A 17,459-nucleotide genomic window follows, 5' to 3' on the forward strand; every position below is an offset into this window, starting at 1 on the left:
GCTGTCTTCGTGTTTGTTTAAGACGACGCCTATCATTTTTCGATCCGTTGCTCATTGCGGTACAAAAGCGTCCTCCAGATATTGCCAATCAAATCATTCAGTTTACTCAGAGATTTCGTGATCTCGTCACTTCAACTCATCGCCCGCACCTCCGACTCTAGTCTATATACTACGCTCGTTTACACATTCTTACTCTGTAGTCTGCAACCGGTTATCACTTCTGCGCCTGCTCTGCTGTTAAGCGGAAACAAAATATTGCAGGATATGCGAGTGCGTACCCAACAGCATACTTGCACACTCCAACGAAGCAAGCCCCTAGAGCAGAGACGTGGCATTGGAGACATGACCAGGCGCGTGCTATGTCATATCGTGCTTTTGAGCCTGCCAATACACGCGCTTCTCGCCAACATGCTGTCGGAATGGCGATAAGAGTAGAAGACGCTAGCACAGGGGCGTCTGGTCCGGCCGACGGAGCGTACTGTGCATTGCCGCTTGTAACAAATAGGGAGTGTCTAGATTGGCGCGTCGATAAAAACTTACTAAAAGATGTTTCGCAACGCAACGAGAGCTATATTAGAAGCAGACATGTACTTAGATCATTGCGGTGTACTACGATTTATTCTGATGCACACAAGTAGCAATCCGCGATTAGGTTAGTGTCAATAATTAAAAAAAAATGGCAATTCCATCCGAAAGGCGAATAATTGATTGCGATAGCAAATTAGTTGGTAGCTGTACGAAGTAGGGATAGTAGTTTTATTGGCCGTATAGAGGATTATCTATCTGAGCTATGTCGGATGCTTTGTTGCGATAGTCGCAAGTTCGAATCCTTCATTTTTTAAAATCTGACGATATGACGACCACCTTCAGTGCACTACATCTGCAGTCTTGGATTGGCGCCTGACACCTGCAAAGTTTGCCGAGAGCGAGTGGGGCTGTACTAGCCCAGGTACAACCAAACTAGAAAGGCCCGCTAAGCTTCAACAAGGGCACTCCTTCATAAGATCAAAAATTGTCTTCCCTGGTGTAGTATTCCGCCACTTCCTCCCTCGTCATTCCTACAATTAACCCATGGTTCTCAGTCCCCAGCAGCTGTGGAGCACCTGACCAAGGCAGCGGTCAGGCCTGTAATGCAGCAGAGGGTGCAAATAATCTCTGGATCCGGACAGGCCGCCAATGGAAACTGATCCTCGCAACCTCTAACAGCCGAACGCTCTCGAGGGAAGTTAGCTCAGCAGGACTCTTTGAGGAACTATCATACATCATTCGGGATATCATCGGCCTTACTGAGATTAGAAGAACTGGTGGTGCTTACACATTCCTGAATACTGGACATGCGCCCTGCTACAGAGGTCTCCCAGATAAGAAGTCATACGGGGTAGGATTCCTAATCCATAAGGACATACCGGGCAACATTGACGAATTCTACAGCATTATAGAGAGGGTAGCAATAGCCGTAACCACATTTAATAAGAGCTATAGATTAAAGGTAGCGTAAGCCTACGCTCCAAATTCCACTCAAGATAATGATAAAGTAGACCATTTTTACGGAGATGTTGAATAAGCGATGAGAAAAGTGGAAACTTGGTATACCGTAGTGATGGGTGACTTCAATGCACAAGTCGGGAACTACTGGTGAACAAAAAATTGGCAACTACGGCGTTGATTCTAGGAACGCCAGAGGAAAGATGCTGGTAGAATTCACAGAAAGGAATAAGCTGAGAATAATGAACACCTTTTTGAGGAAGCGTAGCAGCAGAAAGCGGACCTGGAAAAGCCTTAATTGTGAAAGAAGAAGTGAAATTGATTTCATAATTTCTGCCGATACCAGCATAGTGCAGGATGTAGAAGTGATAGGTAGAGTAAAGTACAATGATCATAGATTAGTGAGGGCTAGGATTCGCCTCAATTTGAAGAAAGTTTAAAATTGTCAAGAAACAGGTCAACCTAGAGGCAGTAAGGGTAAAAGCAGGCAAATTCAGGCGGGTACTTGCAAACAGATATGTAGCCTTAGAAGAGAGAGATGAAGATGACATAGAGGTAATGAATGAATCCGTAACTAGGCTGGCTTCAGAGGCAGCAATTGAAGTGGAAGGCGAGGCACCAAAGCAACCAGTAGGCAAGCTCTCCCAAGTAACGAAGGACCTAATAAAGAAACGACAGAGAATGAAAGTGTCCAGCTCAAGAGATGAGATAGAATTCACGGAACTGTCAAAACTGATCAACCAGGCGAAAATAAATGATATTCAAAATTATAACGTGAGAAAGACTGCAGAAGCCGTAAAAAATGGATGCAGCCTGAAATCATTGAGAAGGAAACTTGGCATAGGACAAACCAAGATGTATGCACTGAAAGATAGGCAGGGCAGCGATAGAAATTAGCAATCTTGAACGTATAATAAAAGCAGCGAAAGAGTTCTAAACTGACCTGTACAGTACCCAGAGGACTCAGGAGTACCCTATTCGAAACACTAATGAACAGGATACAGAAACTCTTCCTATAACTAGCGATGAGGTCAGAAGAGCCTTGCAAGGCATGAAACGGGGACGAGCAGCAGGAGAAGATGGAATAACAGCCGGTTTAATAAAAATGGAGGAGACGTAATGCTTAGAAAATTGGTGGCTCTCTATACGAAGTGCCTATTGACTGCAAGGGTCCCAGAAAACTGGGAGAACTCAAACATTATACGAATCAACAAAAAGGGACACATTAAAGAATTGAAAAATTATAGACCCATTAGCTTACTCCGAGTACTATTTAAAATATTCACCAAGATAATTTCATATAGAATAAGGGCAACACTCGACTTTAGTCAACCAAGGGAACAAGCAGGTTTCAGGAAGGGATACTCTACAATGTATCACAGCCATGTTTATTATCAGGTTATCGAGAAATCCGCAGAGTACAATAAGCCTCTCTATATGGCTTTCATAGATTACGAAAAGGCATTTTATTCAGTAGAGATACTAGCAGTCATAGATGCATTACGTAATAAAGGAGTGCAGAACGCACATAAATACCTTGGAAAATATCTACAGAGGTTCTACAGCTACCTTAATTCTACAAAAGAAAAGTAGGAGGATACATATAAAGAAAGGGGTCAGACAGGGAGACACAATCTCTCCAATGCTATTCCCTGCGTGCCTGGAAGAAATATTCAAGCTATTAAACTGGGAAGGCTTAGGAGTAAGGATCGATGGCGAATACATCAGCAACCTTCGGTTTGCCGATGACATTGTTCTATTCAGCAGCACTGCAGACGTATCACAACGAATGATTGAGGACCTAAAGAGAGAGAGTGTAAATGTGGGGTTGAAGATTAATATGCAGAAGATAAAGTTAATGATCAATAACCGGGCAAGGTAGCAAGAATTCAGGATCGCTAGTCAACCTCTAGAGTCTGTTAATAAGTAAATTTGCCTAGATAAATTAATCACAGGGAGCTCCGATCATGAGAAAGAAATTCATAGAATAAAAATGGGTCGGATCGCGACATTGTCAGCTACTGACTGGAAGCTTTTATCATCATTGAAAAGGACGGTATAAAATCAATGCATTTTACCGGTGCTGACATATGGGGCAGAGACTTGGAGACAGACAAAGAAGCTTGAGAACAAATTAAGGACCGCGCGAAGAGCGATAGAACGAAGAATGCTAGTCATAACGTTGAGAGACAGAAAGAGAGCTATTTGGATCAGAGAGCAAACGTGTATAGGCGATATTCTTGTTGACTATAAGAGAAAGAAGTGGCGGTGTGCAGGTCATGTAATACCCAGGTTAAATAACCGTTGGACCATTAGGGTTACACAATGGGTACCAAGAGAAGGGAAGTGCAGTAGAGGACGGTAGAGGTCTAGGTGGTGCGATGAAATTAGAAAATTCCCGGGTGCTAGTTCGAACCGGTTGGCGCACAACAGGAGTAATTGGAGATCTCAGGGATATATGTTTTCGTCCAGCAGTTTACATAAAATAGGCTGGTGATGATGATGAAACTTGTAAACATTCGTTTACTAACTAAATTAACAATGATGGGATATGTAAGCGTGACCCAACAGGGACGTAGTAAAAAACAGACACAGAGACAGCTCTGTCTTTGTGTTTCTGCTTCCTTCGACGTCATTGCTCAGTCGCGCTTACATATTCCAGCATGATTTCAAACCAACTGGCCCGTCAATATGTTTTAACTAAATTAAGCAGCGCGGCATCACGGACGCACAGGTAAACATGAACACATCTAGCTCGATTAGTGCGGAAAGTCGCTGTGAAAATTGCAAGCGGATTGACCAGCATGCTTGTCTCGCTTCAGCGCGAACGAAACGTCGTAACCACAGCGCAAACGAAGCCACCGGCACTACGCGCACTCTGCAAACATCGCAGGTAACATTGAAGATGAGGCCCGCGCGACCGTGCACTTAAGCCACGTCGTAGATCGCTTTCAAGACACGTGAGAGACAGCAACGCGTCCCTACGGCGTCCGCCGAAACATCTACTACAAAGCGTTCGCGATTCGCGTGGCGAACGCCGTAGTAGAGGCCGCGGTTGTCTCCACTTTGTGTGGAGCGGCAGGCAAGGAGGACATGGACGCATCGTAGCAGGCGCCGGAGAAGAACGCCTCTCCTCCCTCGCCTCACTCCCCTGCCTCGCGCGTCACAAGAGAGACCACGCATCCGGGCCACGTTCCTCGCATTGACGCTTCGCCGTGCTCCCTGACGGGTTGCAGAATCAAGCGTCCTTCCTTTCCTTAGATCACTATCATCATCATCATCGCTCGCCCACTCGCGATTCAACCGCGTTCACCGGCTCATCCTCGCACGTTTTCACTCATACGGAACCTCACAGCAACGCCAACGGCGACGACAGAAATGTGCCCAGAATATCCATATAAGTGCTATTGCAATAAAAACACCACAATACCTGCGCATACAGTATGAGTATTTCTGTGCCCAAAGTTCAGAAGTTGGAAACTCTCAAAGTTTTTCAGAACACCACTGTCATTAAATTCACAAAATTATCAAAGTAGACCTTGCCATCGGCCCTCCTAGTTGATGGCGCGGGCTTGCCGCCTCATGCTTTTTGCATCCTTGATTCCGCTTGCATAAAAAAAAAATGTGGAGGAAGCCTAACCTTCGCCTCTAAGAGAGGAATGCGATATCATTCAAAAATGCCTGACTGGTTCTCATGCTTCCCGTCAACTGGAGCGTATGTAACCGTAACGTTTACCGGGAAAAGCTAGCTGCGAACGATATGCCAGAATGCGGGCTTTCTGGTAGAAACGCGGCCTTCTGCGTGAACAACGATGCAGCAGAGGCAAGCGCCAGCTGGAGGTATTGCAAGGAACAGGGCGCGCCGCTCCGTGACCCCCAAAATACTGGCGCGCCGGCGCGCGGAAATGGTGGACGCTGTCGCCAGCCTATGTGTGGCGGAAACGCTGCAAAATGGGTTTTAGTTTGTTTTCGCGTAACATAATTATTTTTCTCGCATATTAAAATTACAATCTGACGCTATCATGTCTGCAGGTTGTGTGTAAGTGGTACTTTACGCTTCTCCTACGTATTTTAGCTTGATAAATTCAGGTAGTTCAGTAACTTCCTTGTCCCACATGGAGGGCCTGGGTATGGGTGGTTTAAAAATCTTTCTTGTATGTTTGTGTCGATAAACTTTCTTTTATGGTATTTTCATGTAAAGGGCGGTGAGGAGCTTGGAGTGGATATGGGTGGTTCGAAAAGAGTTTTGGCGAAACGGGACGCCGGCGCCGCATTTTCTGCGACACGGGGCCCTTAACGCTGTCGCATCAAAACTGAACAAGATAACACTACATTGTGTTTAGTGATATACGCAAGAGGTCCATTGTAATCTTGGCAACAAAAAATCCGAGAACGCTTAAGCACTTCTTACGAGTTGGGAATGCGAAAGCATTAATGTCCACTTGAACGCCGCTGAGCGGCCCCTCGAGTTATGAACATCTCGTGGGCAAGCGAGCGCGTTGAGACGCTTGGCCTCCAAGATAGCTCAGTGCCGGTGCATCTCGATTCTTGACGTCGCGCTACCCTGTCCGACTCCCATAAGATCTAAGGGAGTGTCCATGCTACCCTGTCCGACTGACATACAATCCACTGGGGAGGCTACCGAGTAAGCCGCGGTTATTTCGTTGTCACGGCTTTCGTCACTCCGGGCTTCGCAAAAGAAATTTCGGCCCGAGTAGCATGATGTCATGGAGCAGAATGCACACGCCTGCTACCTAGGAGGCGCTGGTTTAGCTCTGTGGGTAAGGCACTCTGTTTCTTTCCGTGGTGTCGTAGGTTTGAAACTCACTACGGTCAACGTTCTTGTTTTCGAATTTAGCTTCTTTCTTAATGTATAACTTCTTTATAGCAATTACCGAGTCGGAGTTAGAGCACAGGCGAGAGCTTGCGCGGACAAGCAACGCGCAGGTAACACAGGCTTTCGAGAGCGAGGATGACGTAGCATCGCGGTGATGCCCTCTTCCCTCACGCAGCACCTGGTGCGGCAGCGGGTGTTTCCTTTCACCCGCTCTCCTCCCTTGACGTGCGCATGTGACGTGGCGTCGCAGCCATATGTAATTTGGGTGCCATTTTGCTGCTACAGGCGCCGGATTTTTCGCTCAATGGTTCATTAGATGCATTCGCATCAAAAACGACAAAAAACTTTATCTCATGAGTGTGCACGACTGCACAATCGCAACGTTTGTGTAAGCGTCTCATATTCTACAACACTTAAAAAATTGTTCGCTGCTGGACTTCGCCGACATGAGGCATCGCTTCTTTTTCGGCTGTTAGGATATGCCTTTGCGAAAGCTTACACAACACTAATTTGAATTACTGACACCGCAGCGTAGCTATGATGTCTGCGGCTTCGAAGGGAATATCTAGCACGTATTCTGTCAGGATCCTTCCTTTCAATTACAAAGGCTAGCATTGTGTAACGCATTGTGATGTTTGAAAGACTCATCACTGTCAGTGCATCCTCTACCAGGCCACCGCCTGCATAGCTTGCCGGCCGGCAAGGCAGTGAAGGCACTTCCATGCTTATGCTAATGTTTTGGACGGCGTGGCACCATGGGCACGTGCGAGCACGTTTCGACCCCGTCTCCCTTTCACCTATCACTTATTTCTCTTTTTCAGTGGCGTAGCCCCGGCGTGTGACAGAGCGCCTCGATGTCCTGCTTGCACACAGAGCGGGGGAGGTAGTGCGCATTGAGGCACCTTAGGGAAAGAGCAGTGTCCACCAAGCTCTTCCCCCCTCCACCCCTCCCCCACCTAATATTTGTAAAGCAGGATTCCTGACATAAAACGACGTCCGACAAGACCCACCTCCCTTACCTGGTCAAATGTCAGTCAGCCCCATAAAATATATTTATGGCTACACAACTGTCCTTTACCATTTTCCAAGCGTTGGGCAGCCGGCCGGACATTTTCCCCGTTAAAATTGCCACGTAACACTTTCCTTTTTTCTCCCCCCCTCTCTCTCTCTCTCATATTCATATAAGCAATGCACTTATTGGAAGCCGCATTGTGTTCATTGTCAGCTCTAACTGATGAAACGAAATACGCATAGGGTAAACGTTCGAGCTTTAATGCCGGAACGGCGTGTCGGGAGCTTCTAGGTGCCATTAGGAAAGCCGCTATAATGGAAAATGCCGGATAGGCAGAGTGTTCTGACCTTTGTTGATTTTCCCAGCTCCTCTTGAGTTATACGTCCCTCTGTGTAGTTCTCTTCGAGTGTTTCCGCTGCAATGCTGAAATAAGCGTTGTGCCATACATTCGTTAGGGGACACCTTCATCATGAATTTCTAGCGTCGACAATAATTTCCCTAAACACCTGCAAATTTACATATTTAGAATTACGTTTAAAAGAGTATATGGAGATTATGAAGTTCTTATGTCGGCTCCACGAAGTAAGTACATAAACCGTGTGTACTTGCTTGAAAGTGCGAGTTAAAATGCCGATCCTTACTGAAAACCGGGTTCGGGATTTCCATAACCCAGAAGTAAGGCAATAAATGTGGTGTGTTACCTGGAGCTTTAAGTCACACACGCTCAGCTTATGCCATGGCACATCTACTTCATATATTTACTAAGTGCGTCAGGTCAACCGTTTATACTAGTATTTACGGGCAAGCCGACAAATGTTCGTGGGGAATGGCGTGTACACGGAGCATGGCCGGTTTACAGAATTCCACCAAGCGTGCAAACACCAACAAAGAAATGCAGCATACTAGTGCTGCCTTGAACAAGCACTTCTAATTAAGCCGAACACGCGAAACATTCGTCACGCAAATCACTTAACGCGACCCCCATTTCACCAAAGTACAAACTTGGGCCAATGTATCTCGGGGCAGTGGGAAACATAGATGAAAATGGCCGTGTGAGATTTTCGAACAATTGATTAATATTTTTTTCTAAACTCTACAGTTCATAAACACGTATTTACCATCGCACAGACATTTTCCATAGCGTTCCCCGAATTTTCGCTAAATTACATGTCAGTTGCATTTGTAGTATTGGCAAGATAACGAGCTAAATTGTGCCGCCAGAATGGTAAAACACCCATAACGTTCTGAAGCGCATGCTTACGTAATTTATGGCAAAGGCCGCAATTCACCCACTTGTTTTGAACTTTACCTGCCGTCACTCATTAACTGATCTTGGCGTTCGTCAAATATAAACAAGGCCCCTGGTCTAGTTCACCAAGGACACCGTCAGAAGATCGTATAACGCATGAAAAATATCGGAGGTTCAATATACATTTGTAAGACTCCCAATTAAACCAAAAACCTTATATGTCGTGACACATTCTACCTAAAATGGTCCCAATTTCTACTGAATCTTAAAGTTTGTGCAGCATGGAGTCCTTCTCAGTACATTGTCCTTGTTTTTTGCGCTGTTCAACCTCAGTTCCAATTGCTGAAGTTCTACTGCTTGCCGCATCCACTTAAATGAACAAAGCTTATCCTTTCTTTACTACTTCCTCGGAAACCATACCGAACCATTTCACCAGGAGCTGCAAATGGATGCCGGACTGGATTGGGATGATGGAGAAAGAAGGTTCTCACCCGCTTTTGTCGCCTCGCTGTGGAGTGTCCTGCTCAAGCGCTTCGCGAAAATTTTGCGGCGACTCTGGGTCGCTGATGAGATCTTCCAACTTGTCGTACACTCTGATTCGCTTTCCATGTACCAAGACAAGCTTGTCCATCTCCTTCAGGTAGTGTCCTTGGTTGCAGACCAATATGCGAGTCTGAAAAGAACCCGTGTCGCAACACAAATTTACTGTAGCGAATACGCAAGGCATACAACAAAGGTGAAAATACATACATAGCACGGTTAGTGGCAGTCGCAATGCTTCATAAACAACTACTTCGAATTAGAAAAAAATTATTGTACAGAGTGCCTTTTCAGCAGCAGATATTCTGGGGATACTGTATTATTTACCCTCTTTAATAAAATAACAAAAATCACTGTTACTGCAGAGGTACAGCTACAATTACTACATTACTACTATTACTACACTTGTCTCCAATTCTCTCTGCTGCCTGTGGGCGCCTCGAAATCGCTTAAACATCGTAACCTGTAGCGTCAACGTTATAGTACTGCAGGAGGAGGGGGTGGTCCATGTTACAAATTGGAATTGACCGCAAAAAGAAGCAAGTGTACAACAATTGAAAGCAAGGAAGCAAACCACATCAAATATAAGGAACAAAAAATGGTGAGCGCCAAAGATATACCCGGAAAGAAATGCACGTCGCAAGCCTTGTGAAACGCGGTCAGTAACAGTTTCAGGCAGATGGTTCTATATGAAAAGGACAAGTGAGAGGAACGAGTATATAAATAGGATTCATGCGGCACTGCATTTCATGGACCTTGCAGGCACGGTCTCCACGGCAAAACACTGAGGACGCAAAAGATAATTTCATCTTTATATCGCATACTTTTCAGAGTAAATGTTGCACAGAACTATCCTTTTATCCTTTCGTCTCTATTCGCTCAAAGGGGCCTAGCCTATTTTGGTTTTTATTGAAGTAACAATGTGGGAGAAATATTCATTGGTAACAAACCTGCACGCTCTAATTTGTGCCCGTTCAAGCATTCCACATAAATTCGCTGCCCAATGCATCCCGAGCATTCCAAAGGCACCCAAGCGTACTCCAGTCTATAGGCCTGAGGTTAGCATCGAAAACATCTCTTTCTCAATCAATGATGCTTTGCTAAAGTTGCGCTTATTGAAGGTCAGCATCCGATACTGGCTCTCATGGAGACTTATTTACTGCGGGGCTCGACATCGCATGGCCACGAGCTCACAGCCGTTCTTTGTACATGTAAGTATTCGCCCATTTCCTTTCTAGGTACACCTCGATGCTTCTGGGCATGAAGGCTTTGGGGAAACTGGGGTCTGCGCCTTTAGTGCTTGATCACTGATAAACCATCGATGGAACACTGCTAACACCATAACTGCAGTTCACTACCTTGTCTCTTCATCCGCCAACTTCGGCTGCGAGTGTGCTCTTTGCAACTGGCAACCAGGCACAGGCAGCGCTATCATACGAGACGCAAGGTTATATAAACGCTGCTTCGCCGAAACGCTGCCAGGGCCCGATGCCAACATGGTCAGCCTTACACCCGTTCTTTCTACACGTGGGTTATTTACAACCCGCTCCGAGCTATGAGAGTTGATTGTTGTATCAGCGCGGTGTTGGGAAACAATTATCTTTTTTATGCTGTGCAATATTCAATTTCTGCAATTTGTTTATGCCTGCCCCGCAGTGTCCCAATTTTACTGAAGCTCTCGGAAGACGTTGAAAGAAGCCCAGGTCCTCTAAGGGGCCACCTTGTGCTTGCTTCTTCTACTATGATACTGATTGTACAAGCGTAAAAGAACGTTTACGAAGTTGTTAAGTGACTCGAATGTAGTCAAACGTGCTTTTTGCAAGAGATACATGTCATGAAAGAGCAGAAAGCTTCCATGGATACATAGATGCAACATCTACTTAGCCAAGTAACTGTGCTATAAAAGGCGACATGCTTAGAATCAGAACTTTTAAGCTCTGAGGAAAATTAAAGCTTTTGCTTGAAGATAAAAACAACAAATCGTGATAAAACCACCTTCCAATATTTGTTGTAATAAAAAAAAACGATGAAGAGTAAACAGTACCCTCCTTCTCTCTTTATTAACGCCAGATGTAAAAATCATGCCACGATACATTGACAGTGCTGGTCAGCTGTCGACGGTAGCTGTTAGATATTATAATGCTACGGACGAGTGACTACTAAATCGGAAAACCCATGGATACGGCCTTTTATGAAAGAGTTGTACAAAGCTGCCACAATCAGCACTAAAACCACGTGTGGGCCCACTCTCGTGCTTGCCAGCATGAAGTTTTACCTCAGCGGAACGCCTCGAGTGTGATGTGTAACCCATGAACTCGAGTTCACAAGCTAGGACAGCTTCAAGTAGAAGCTTTGGACTTATTCTTGGACCCCTTATGTAGATGACATACTGGGAAAAAGGAACTATCAACGCGCACTCATGCGTAAAGAAACCGCGAATGTCGCCTCTCCATCTCGCCCCACATGAGGCTTCTCTCCACAGCATCGCAATCCGCCTACGTGGTGAACCGCCGACGATAAATTCACATGTATTCACATGTATTCACATGTATTCACTGTAACCTCATCGCCCGCACTGGCGAAGCCGGTGGCGCCCATCCCGGATCCCACTCCTCAAGTATTTTAATTCTATGGCCGTGCTCACTCATACGGGCCCTCTTCCGACCAAGTTGCCTCTCAAGACCATGGCGCTCAGTCACACTACACCCGCTATCTTGCAGGGTAGTTCTCTACCACTAGCCCTCCCGGCCTTCTTCACCGAGTTGTTCTACAACGCTCCCTGTCGAAAAACTAGGCGACGCAGCCCCTTAGGTAACGCTGCGTTGTTTCAGCCAACCCAAAATCCTTTTATTCTCGATCGCCACAATTCAGTATCTACTCGACGTATAAGATGACGGCACACATGTTACTGCTCTAATGGACGCTAGGACTCACCTCTCGATTATGAGTGCTTATTTAGCGAAAAAAAATCGAAAGCTGCGAACGACAACGGCGGTCCGTGTCGCCGAAGGCGGAACAGCTACTGTCATCAAAATTTGTACTGCCTTAGTCTGCATCTCCAATCAACACAAAGTTCTTCTCTTCACTGTCTTTTATAAATGTCCCATAAAGTAATCTTTCACATTCACTTCTTCCCCACGAACGTCGCTCTCACCGACTGTTTGATCAACACCTTCCGTTCTTGTCTTCCCCTTCTGCATCCTGCTCGTCAGATATCGAGTCGCCTCAGTTGCGCTTACTACGGTCACTTGCCAACTTAAGCGTTGGCATACATGGATTTCGCATTGTACAATAAAAACGAGTATTGCGCATTTTATTCTGCTACATATTTATACGGCTCACGCACGAACCGCGTTCAAGTTAACGTAGAGCTCGCCTTGTTTCTCAGCAAGCCGTCGCTGCTGATGACCTCCCGGAAGAGGCAGCTGGCGACGACAGGGTCGAGAGAGCTGAGCGGGTCGTCGAGCAGGTAGACGTCGCTCTGGCTGTACACCGCCCGCGCGATGGAAATGCGCTGCTTTTGGCCGCCGCTCAGGTTTGTTCCCTGCGTGTTTTAAGTGTGAAAAGATAGACGTGATAATGACATGATAACTGATTGACATGACATTGATAACTGAGTTGCGCTCTATTCTATACATATACTGGAGCTCCCTGCCGGAAAACTCGACGCTAATATTCTATTCGTGATCTTCAAACGACAGCGCATAAAAATAACAAGGGACGAACGTATACGCTATAGATATACACGTTTGCATTATTTTTATAACAAACTTTCATTCATGGACTCAGGCAATTGAACGGCTTACTGAAGAGACATGCATGCTAGAAGAGTCAACAGCTTCATTAGAAACATGCCTTTTCCATGCTAAACAACCCAGTTGAAAATGACAACAGAGGTTGTGTTCGGTACTACAGAAATTTCTGTTGTACAACAGGATTTTTCTGTAGTAACTACAGATTCCTGATGGAGCGACAGACTTTCCTGATGTACAACAGACATTTCTTGTTGTGACTACAGAAGTACACTCTGTCGTATGTCTGTTGTTACAACGGAAAGCTGAAGCTCTACAACAGATTTTTGTAGCACTACAGAAAAATTTGTCATCACTACAGGCACCCTGTTGTCCCAACAGAAATGTCCCTGAAGTAACACGAAAAACTTCTGCAGTGCTACAGAGAGCTGTTGAAATACTACAGAAACCTATTGTGGCAACAGGCCCCCAATTGTCACAACAGAAGTGTTCCTAAAGTAATGCGACCAACTTCTGTTGTACTACAGAAAAATGTTGTTGTACGACAGAAACCTATCATTGCAACAGGCCCCCAGTTGTCATAACAGAAGTGTTCCTGAAGTAATGTACAAACTTATGTTGTACTACAGAGAACTGTTCCACAACAGAAACTTATCGTCGCAAAATGTACCCAATGATGACAACAGAAGTGCGCTGAAATTGTGCGATGCGACAAGCTTCTGTAGTGCCCAGTCGAAACAGACAAGAGGAATTCCTGTCGCAACTACAGAAATTCTGTTGTACGACAGAAGTTCTTGACATTTCTTAATTGAGAGACATTTCTGATGTTACGACAGAAATTCTGATGTCGCAACAGAAGCATTCTGTCGCGAAGTCTAATAGTTATGAAGTCGCAACAGAAACGTTCTGTCGCGACAACAAGAGTTCTGAAGTCGGAACAACAGCTTTATAGCCTGGCAGCGACTCCGACGTTACGACACCAATTCTGACGTCGCAGCAGAAACATTCGGTCGCGACGGCCAAGAGTTCCGAAGTCGCAACAGAAGCGCTTTCCGTCGCGGCCCTTTAAAATTGTATGTTAGTTTCGCATCGGTGGTGTACACTGTACTTTTCTCTTGCGCGGTATTCAATCGCGCTTCTCTGAAGCCGGCAATGCTGATGGCACCGACACCGGTATTAAAGTCCACGTGGTGAATAGTTATAATTGTACCGTGACGACGCGGCAGCAGCAACGCCCTACCGGCCTCCTCAAAATCGGCCGCTCATCAAAATCATACCATCTGCGGGAATGGCTGCCTATCCGTTTGGTTTTTTTGTTTTTGGTAAGATGTGGCACACAGGCCTGTGGACTTACATGTGCTGTTACACTGACACATTAGTTAATTTCCCAAGAATATTTCACAAGCTTATGCGAAGCGGAAAAGAAGATTTGGGTTGTTCCACAAAGTTGCGTGAAAAGCTGTCTCGCTCGGGTTTCATTAATCTGGTACAGTGCTGCCGTGAGAAGCCAGTATGCTGTCAGAAAGAACTCTCATCTACGAATGTTTATGTAGCTATTTTGCATTGAACACGCGAATTATATGCGCGCTCAAAAGTGTAAAGAACGAGAGACAACTGTCGAAAGTAGCAGTAATAACCCTAAAAGTCAACGTTGTCTATTTTTGAGTTTCTTATTTAATATAGATATCGTACATCAAAATCGATGTTCTAGCACTCCACGATGTACCTGTCGATGGTACGAACACTCTTGCTCTTCTAGAGATGCGGCAGTTGACGCGGTGGAGTGATAGCGGATCTTGGCTCTTAAAATGCAAATGTAAACATCAGCGCATCAGCACGTCGTACTATTGACATGGCCAAAATGTACACTGAAAAAGCATGTCAGGGGTGGTGCAGTGGTAAGATGCCGGGCTCGGAATCGTGAGGTCGCAAGTTTGAATCCTGGGCGGGGACGTTTCTTTAATTTTTTTTTACTTTTATATTTTTCTTTTTTGTACTAACAAATTTACATAACCTTAACGAGGTCTCTGCCAATTTTTAATTAAATATTGATCAAGAACTACAGAACATTCTACTACAGGACGCCACACTACAGACAACAGAACTACAGCCAACAGAACTACAGGCAACAGAACTACAGGCAACAGAACTACAGGCAACAGAACTACAGGCAACAGAACTACAGGCAACAGAACTACAGAAACAACGTCCCAAAATACGACAGACTGTGAAAATTTCCTGTTGTGTTTTTCAACTGGGAAGGGCGTCACTCTAAGACTGACTGCCTGCAAAAAGTGCGGTGTAAGTGAGAGTACAGTAGCAAGACACAATACTTGGAGAGAGAGTCAATGGGCAATACTGGCCGTGTAAGGGAAGGTGGTAGTGGAATCCTAATGTACCAAACTGTTGTTTAAAAGTGAAGTGGCTGGGAAGGCACGTTTCTGAGTTAATTCTTAAGTAATGTCTTCTACAACACGCAGTTGTTGTCGAACTGCGCTCATGCAGACATTGAAAACCCCCGGGAGAATATCTATTGCTCTCACTTCATGTAAGACTACTCAGGAGCTGTATGAGGCGGTGTAGCGTAGAAGTCCGGATCAATTTACACCATTCAAGCTCATTTTTCAACATGAACATAAATCTTAGTCTCTTGCCGCTTTATCATTTTAAAAGGGCGGCAGTTTAGGAGCACAGGCACATCAACTTTGTGCAATGGAAATTCACTTCGAGCTCTTTGCATGAATATTTTATGATGCTCATTTTAGGAGCCCTAAAGTAAAGGGAAAGGGGGCCGGGATAATTTGCATTACACATGTGCTTAAGTATAGTGGCCGAGTTGACTTCTTTGTTTACTTAAACACCGTGAATAAAGTATAGCAGGCTTCATGATCACAATGAAGCATGTTTAAAGAGACAAATATTCGTGGCAAAATTTGGCGTCGGCTCTACAGATCCGTCGTTGCCTACATGGGGCTATGTATTTGGGTGTTATTTGTTTAGCGAGTGTTGTAGCTTGTTAAATAAATTTACAAAACGGAGAACGGCAGGCAATATTCGATCTATTGCAGACGCTATTAGCAACTAAAATATTTCTTTTTAACTTTTTAACCCTATTACCACGCGCACCGATGGACTTTTATATATATTATTGAATTGCTGAAACCTGCCGTATGCTTTTTAAAGACAAACACAGATATTCTTTATGTATACGTGTAAGTCTTAGCAATTTGAGACAACACCATGGTTCACGCTCCTGTTTCTTGTTTCTTTTCCCGATTTTTCGTGAGAACGTCAATGGCGTGAGGTGGGGAACCTACGTAAGGCAGTTCTAAATAAGATGGATGAAATATAAATTTGTTTCAGTCAAATGTTTCGTTCTATCCAGGAAAGTTTCCAGAGAATTACTTGTGCTCATACTGTTTGTGTTAATTGGTCAAGTTTATTGCCATAAAAAACGTAGCAATTATTTAGTCCTTGTTCCAGCACCTCCATATTTTATACCAATACCCTCGTTTTATTTTTTGATTTTATAATTTAGGTGGATATGCGAACTTGTTCTTATATTAATTAGTTTAATTTACGTTTCAGCTGTACATTACTCTCATAATTTCACTCCCACCTATTTACTTGCAGTATACTTGAGTTTTCGCCCTAGATATGTTTCTGTTAGTGCCTGGCATACTTGGGGGCGCAGACCTCTTCAAGCCTGTACATAACTTTTTGTGTTCGCGTCCATTTCACACTGAAATCTAAAGGTGAGTGATTGACTGATTCAAATTGGGAACGAAGAAGTCGTCGCACAAAAGGGAAACGTAGTACAACGTGATAAATAACAACAATCATATCTCTAGTCACATTTCGGGATAGCGATATTCATTAGCGCTGTTCTCCGTAAACTGAACTCTACCTTTTCTCCAACTTCGGTCATATCTCCTGACTGCATCCTGTTGAAGTCGTTCATAAGTTGACAGCTTTGTACAACTCTTTCGTAAAAGGCCGCGTCCATGGATTGTCCGTAAACAATATTGTCACGTATTGTCATATTGTGCAGAACCGGTAGCTGAGGCGCAAAGGCTATGCGACCCTGAAAAGAACCAAGCAGGTGAGATTCTTGATGAAGAGTAATTCTTTATATTGTCTTCATTCAGTAAAACAGTCACTGTCGTTTCAGCTATAGTGGTCGTGAAACTTAACACACATACAGAATGACCTGAAATGGCCGTGCCAGCAAGATCGTGGATATCAGAATTTATATTTTCTTCGACCAGTGTCTTTTCTCTCCAAAGTTCTTCCAGCAAGCTGCACCTCAATATGAGGATATAGCAAACGACCATAGAGTCGATTTTAGAACAAGTACGTGGCTCTACCTGGTAGAATGTTAAACTGGCAGCCGGACATAGAGGGAACTCCATGACACGTTATTCTTACGTACGGCAATTAGAACCACCGCTTGCGACCTGGAATGTACTTACTGGTTTAGTTAAAAAAAGCTCAGGAATAAATCTTCGGCGCTAAACACTATGATTGAATGGTCGCACACTTTGCGTGCCCATCGGACTTTACTGCATAGGCGTGCATGCGGCT

At 44.7% G+C, this 17,459-nt stretch overlaps 1 protein-coding gene across 1 annotated transcript in view; it reads right to left on the minus strand.

The window, feature by feature from the left end:
* LOC135905004 (ATP-binding cassette sub-family C member 2-like) overlaps positions 1-17,459 on the minus strand; it is a 158,387-nt gene that overhangs the window by 54,718 nt on the left and 86,210 nt on the right. Inside the window, exons 15-18 of the mRNA XM_065436004.1 lie at positions 16,783-16,959; positions 12,500-12,667; positions 9,075-9,256; positions 7,682-7,757 (exon numbers count right to left, since the gene is read on the minus strand). Of these exons, the coding sequence (XP_065292076.1) occupies positions 7,682-7,757; positions 9,075-9,256; positions 12,500-12,667; positions 16,783-16,959 (603 nt within the window). The remainder of the gene's footprint in view (positions 1-7,681; positions 7,758-9,074; positions 9,257-12,499; positions 12,668-16,782; positions 16,960-17,459) is intronic.

Source organism: Dermacentor albipictus, chromosome 6, assembly GCF_038994185.2.
Source record: "Dermacentor albipictus isolate Rhodes 1998 colony chromosome 6, USDA_Dalb.pri_finalv2, whole genome shotgun sequence".
Classification (NCBI taxonomy): Eukaryota; Metazoa; Arthropoda; class Arachnida; order Ixodida; family Ixodidae; genus Dermacentor; species Dermacentor albipictus.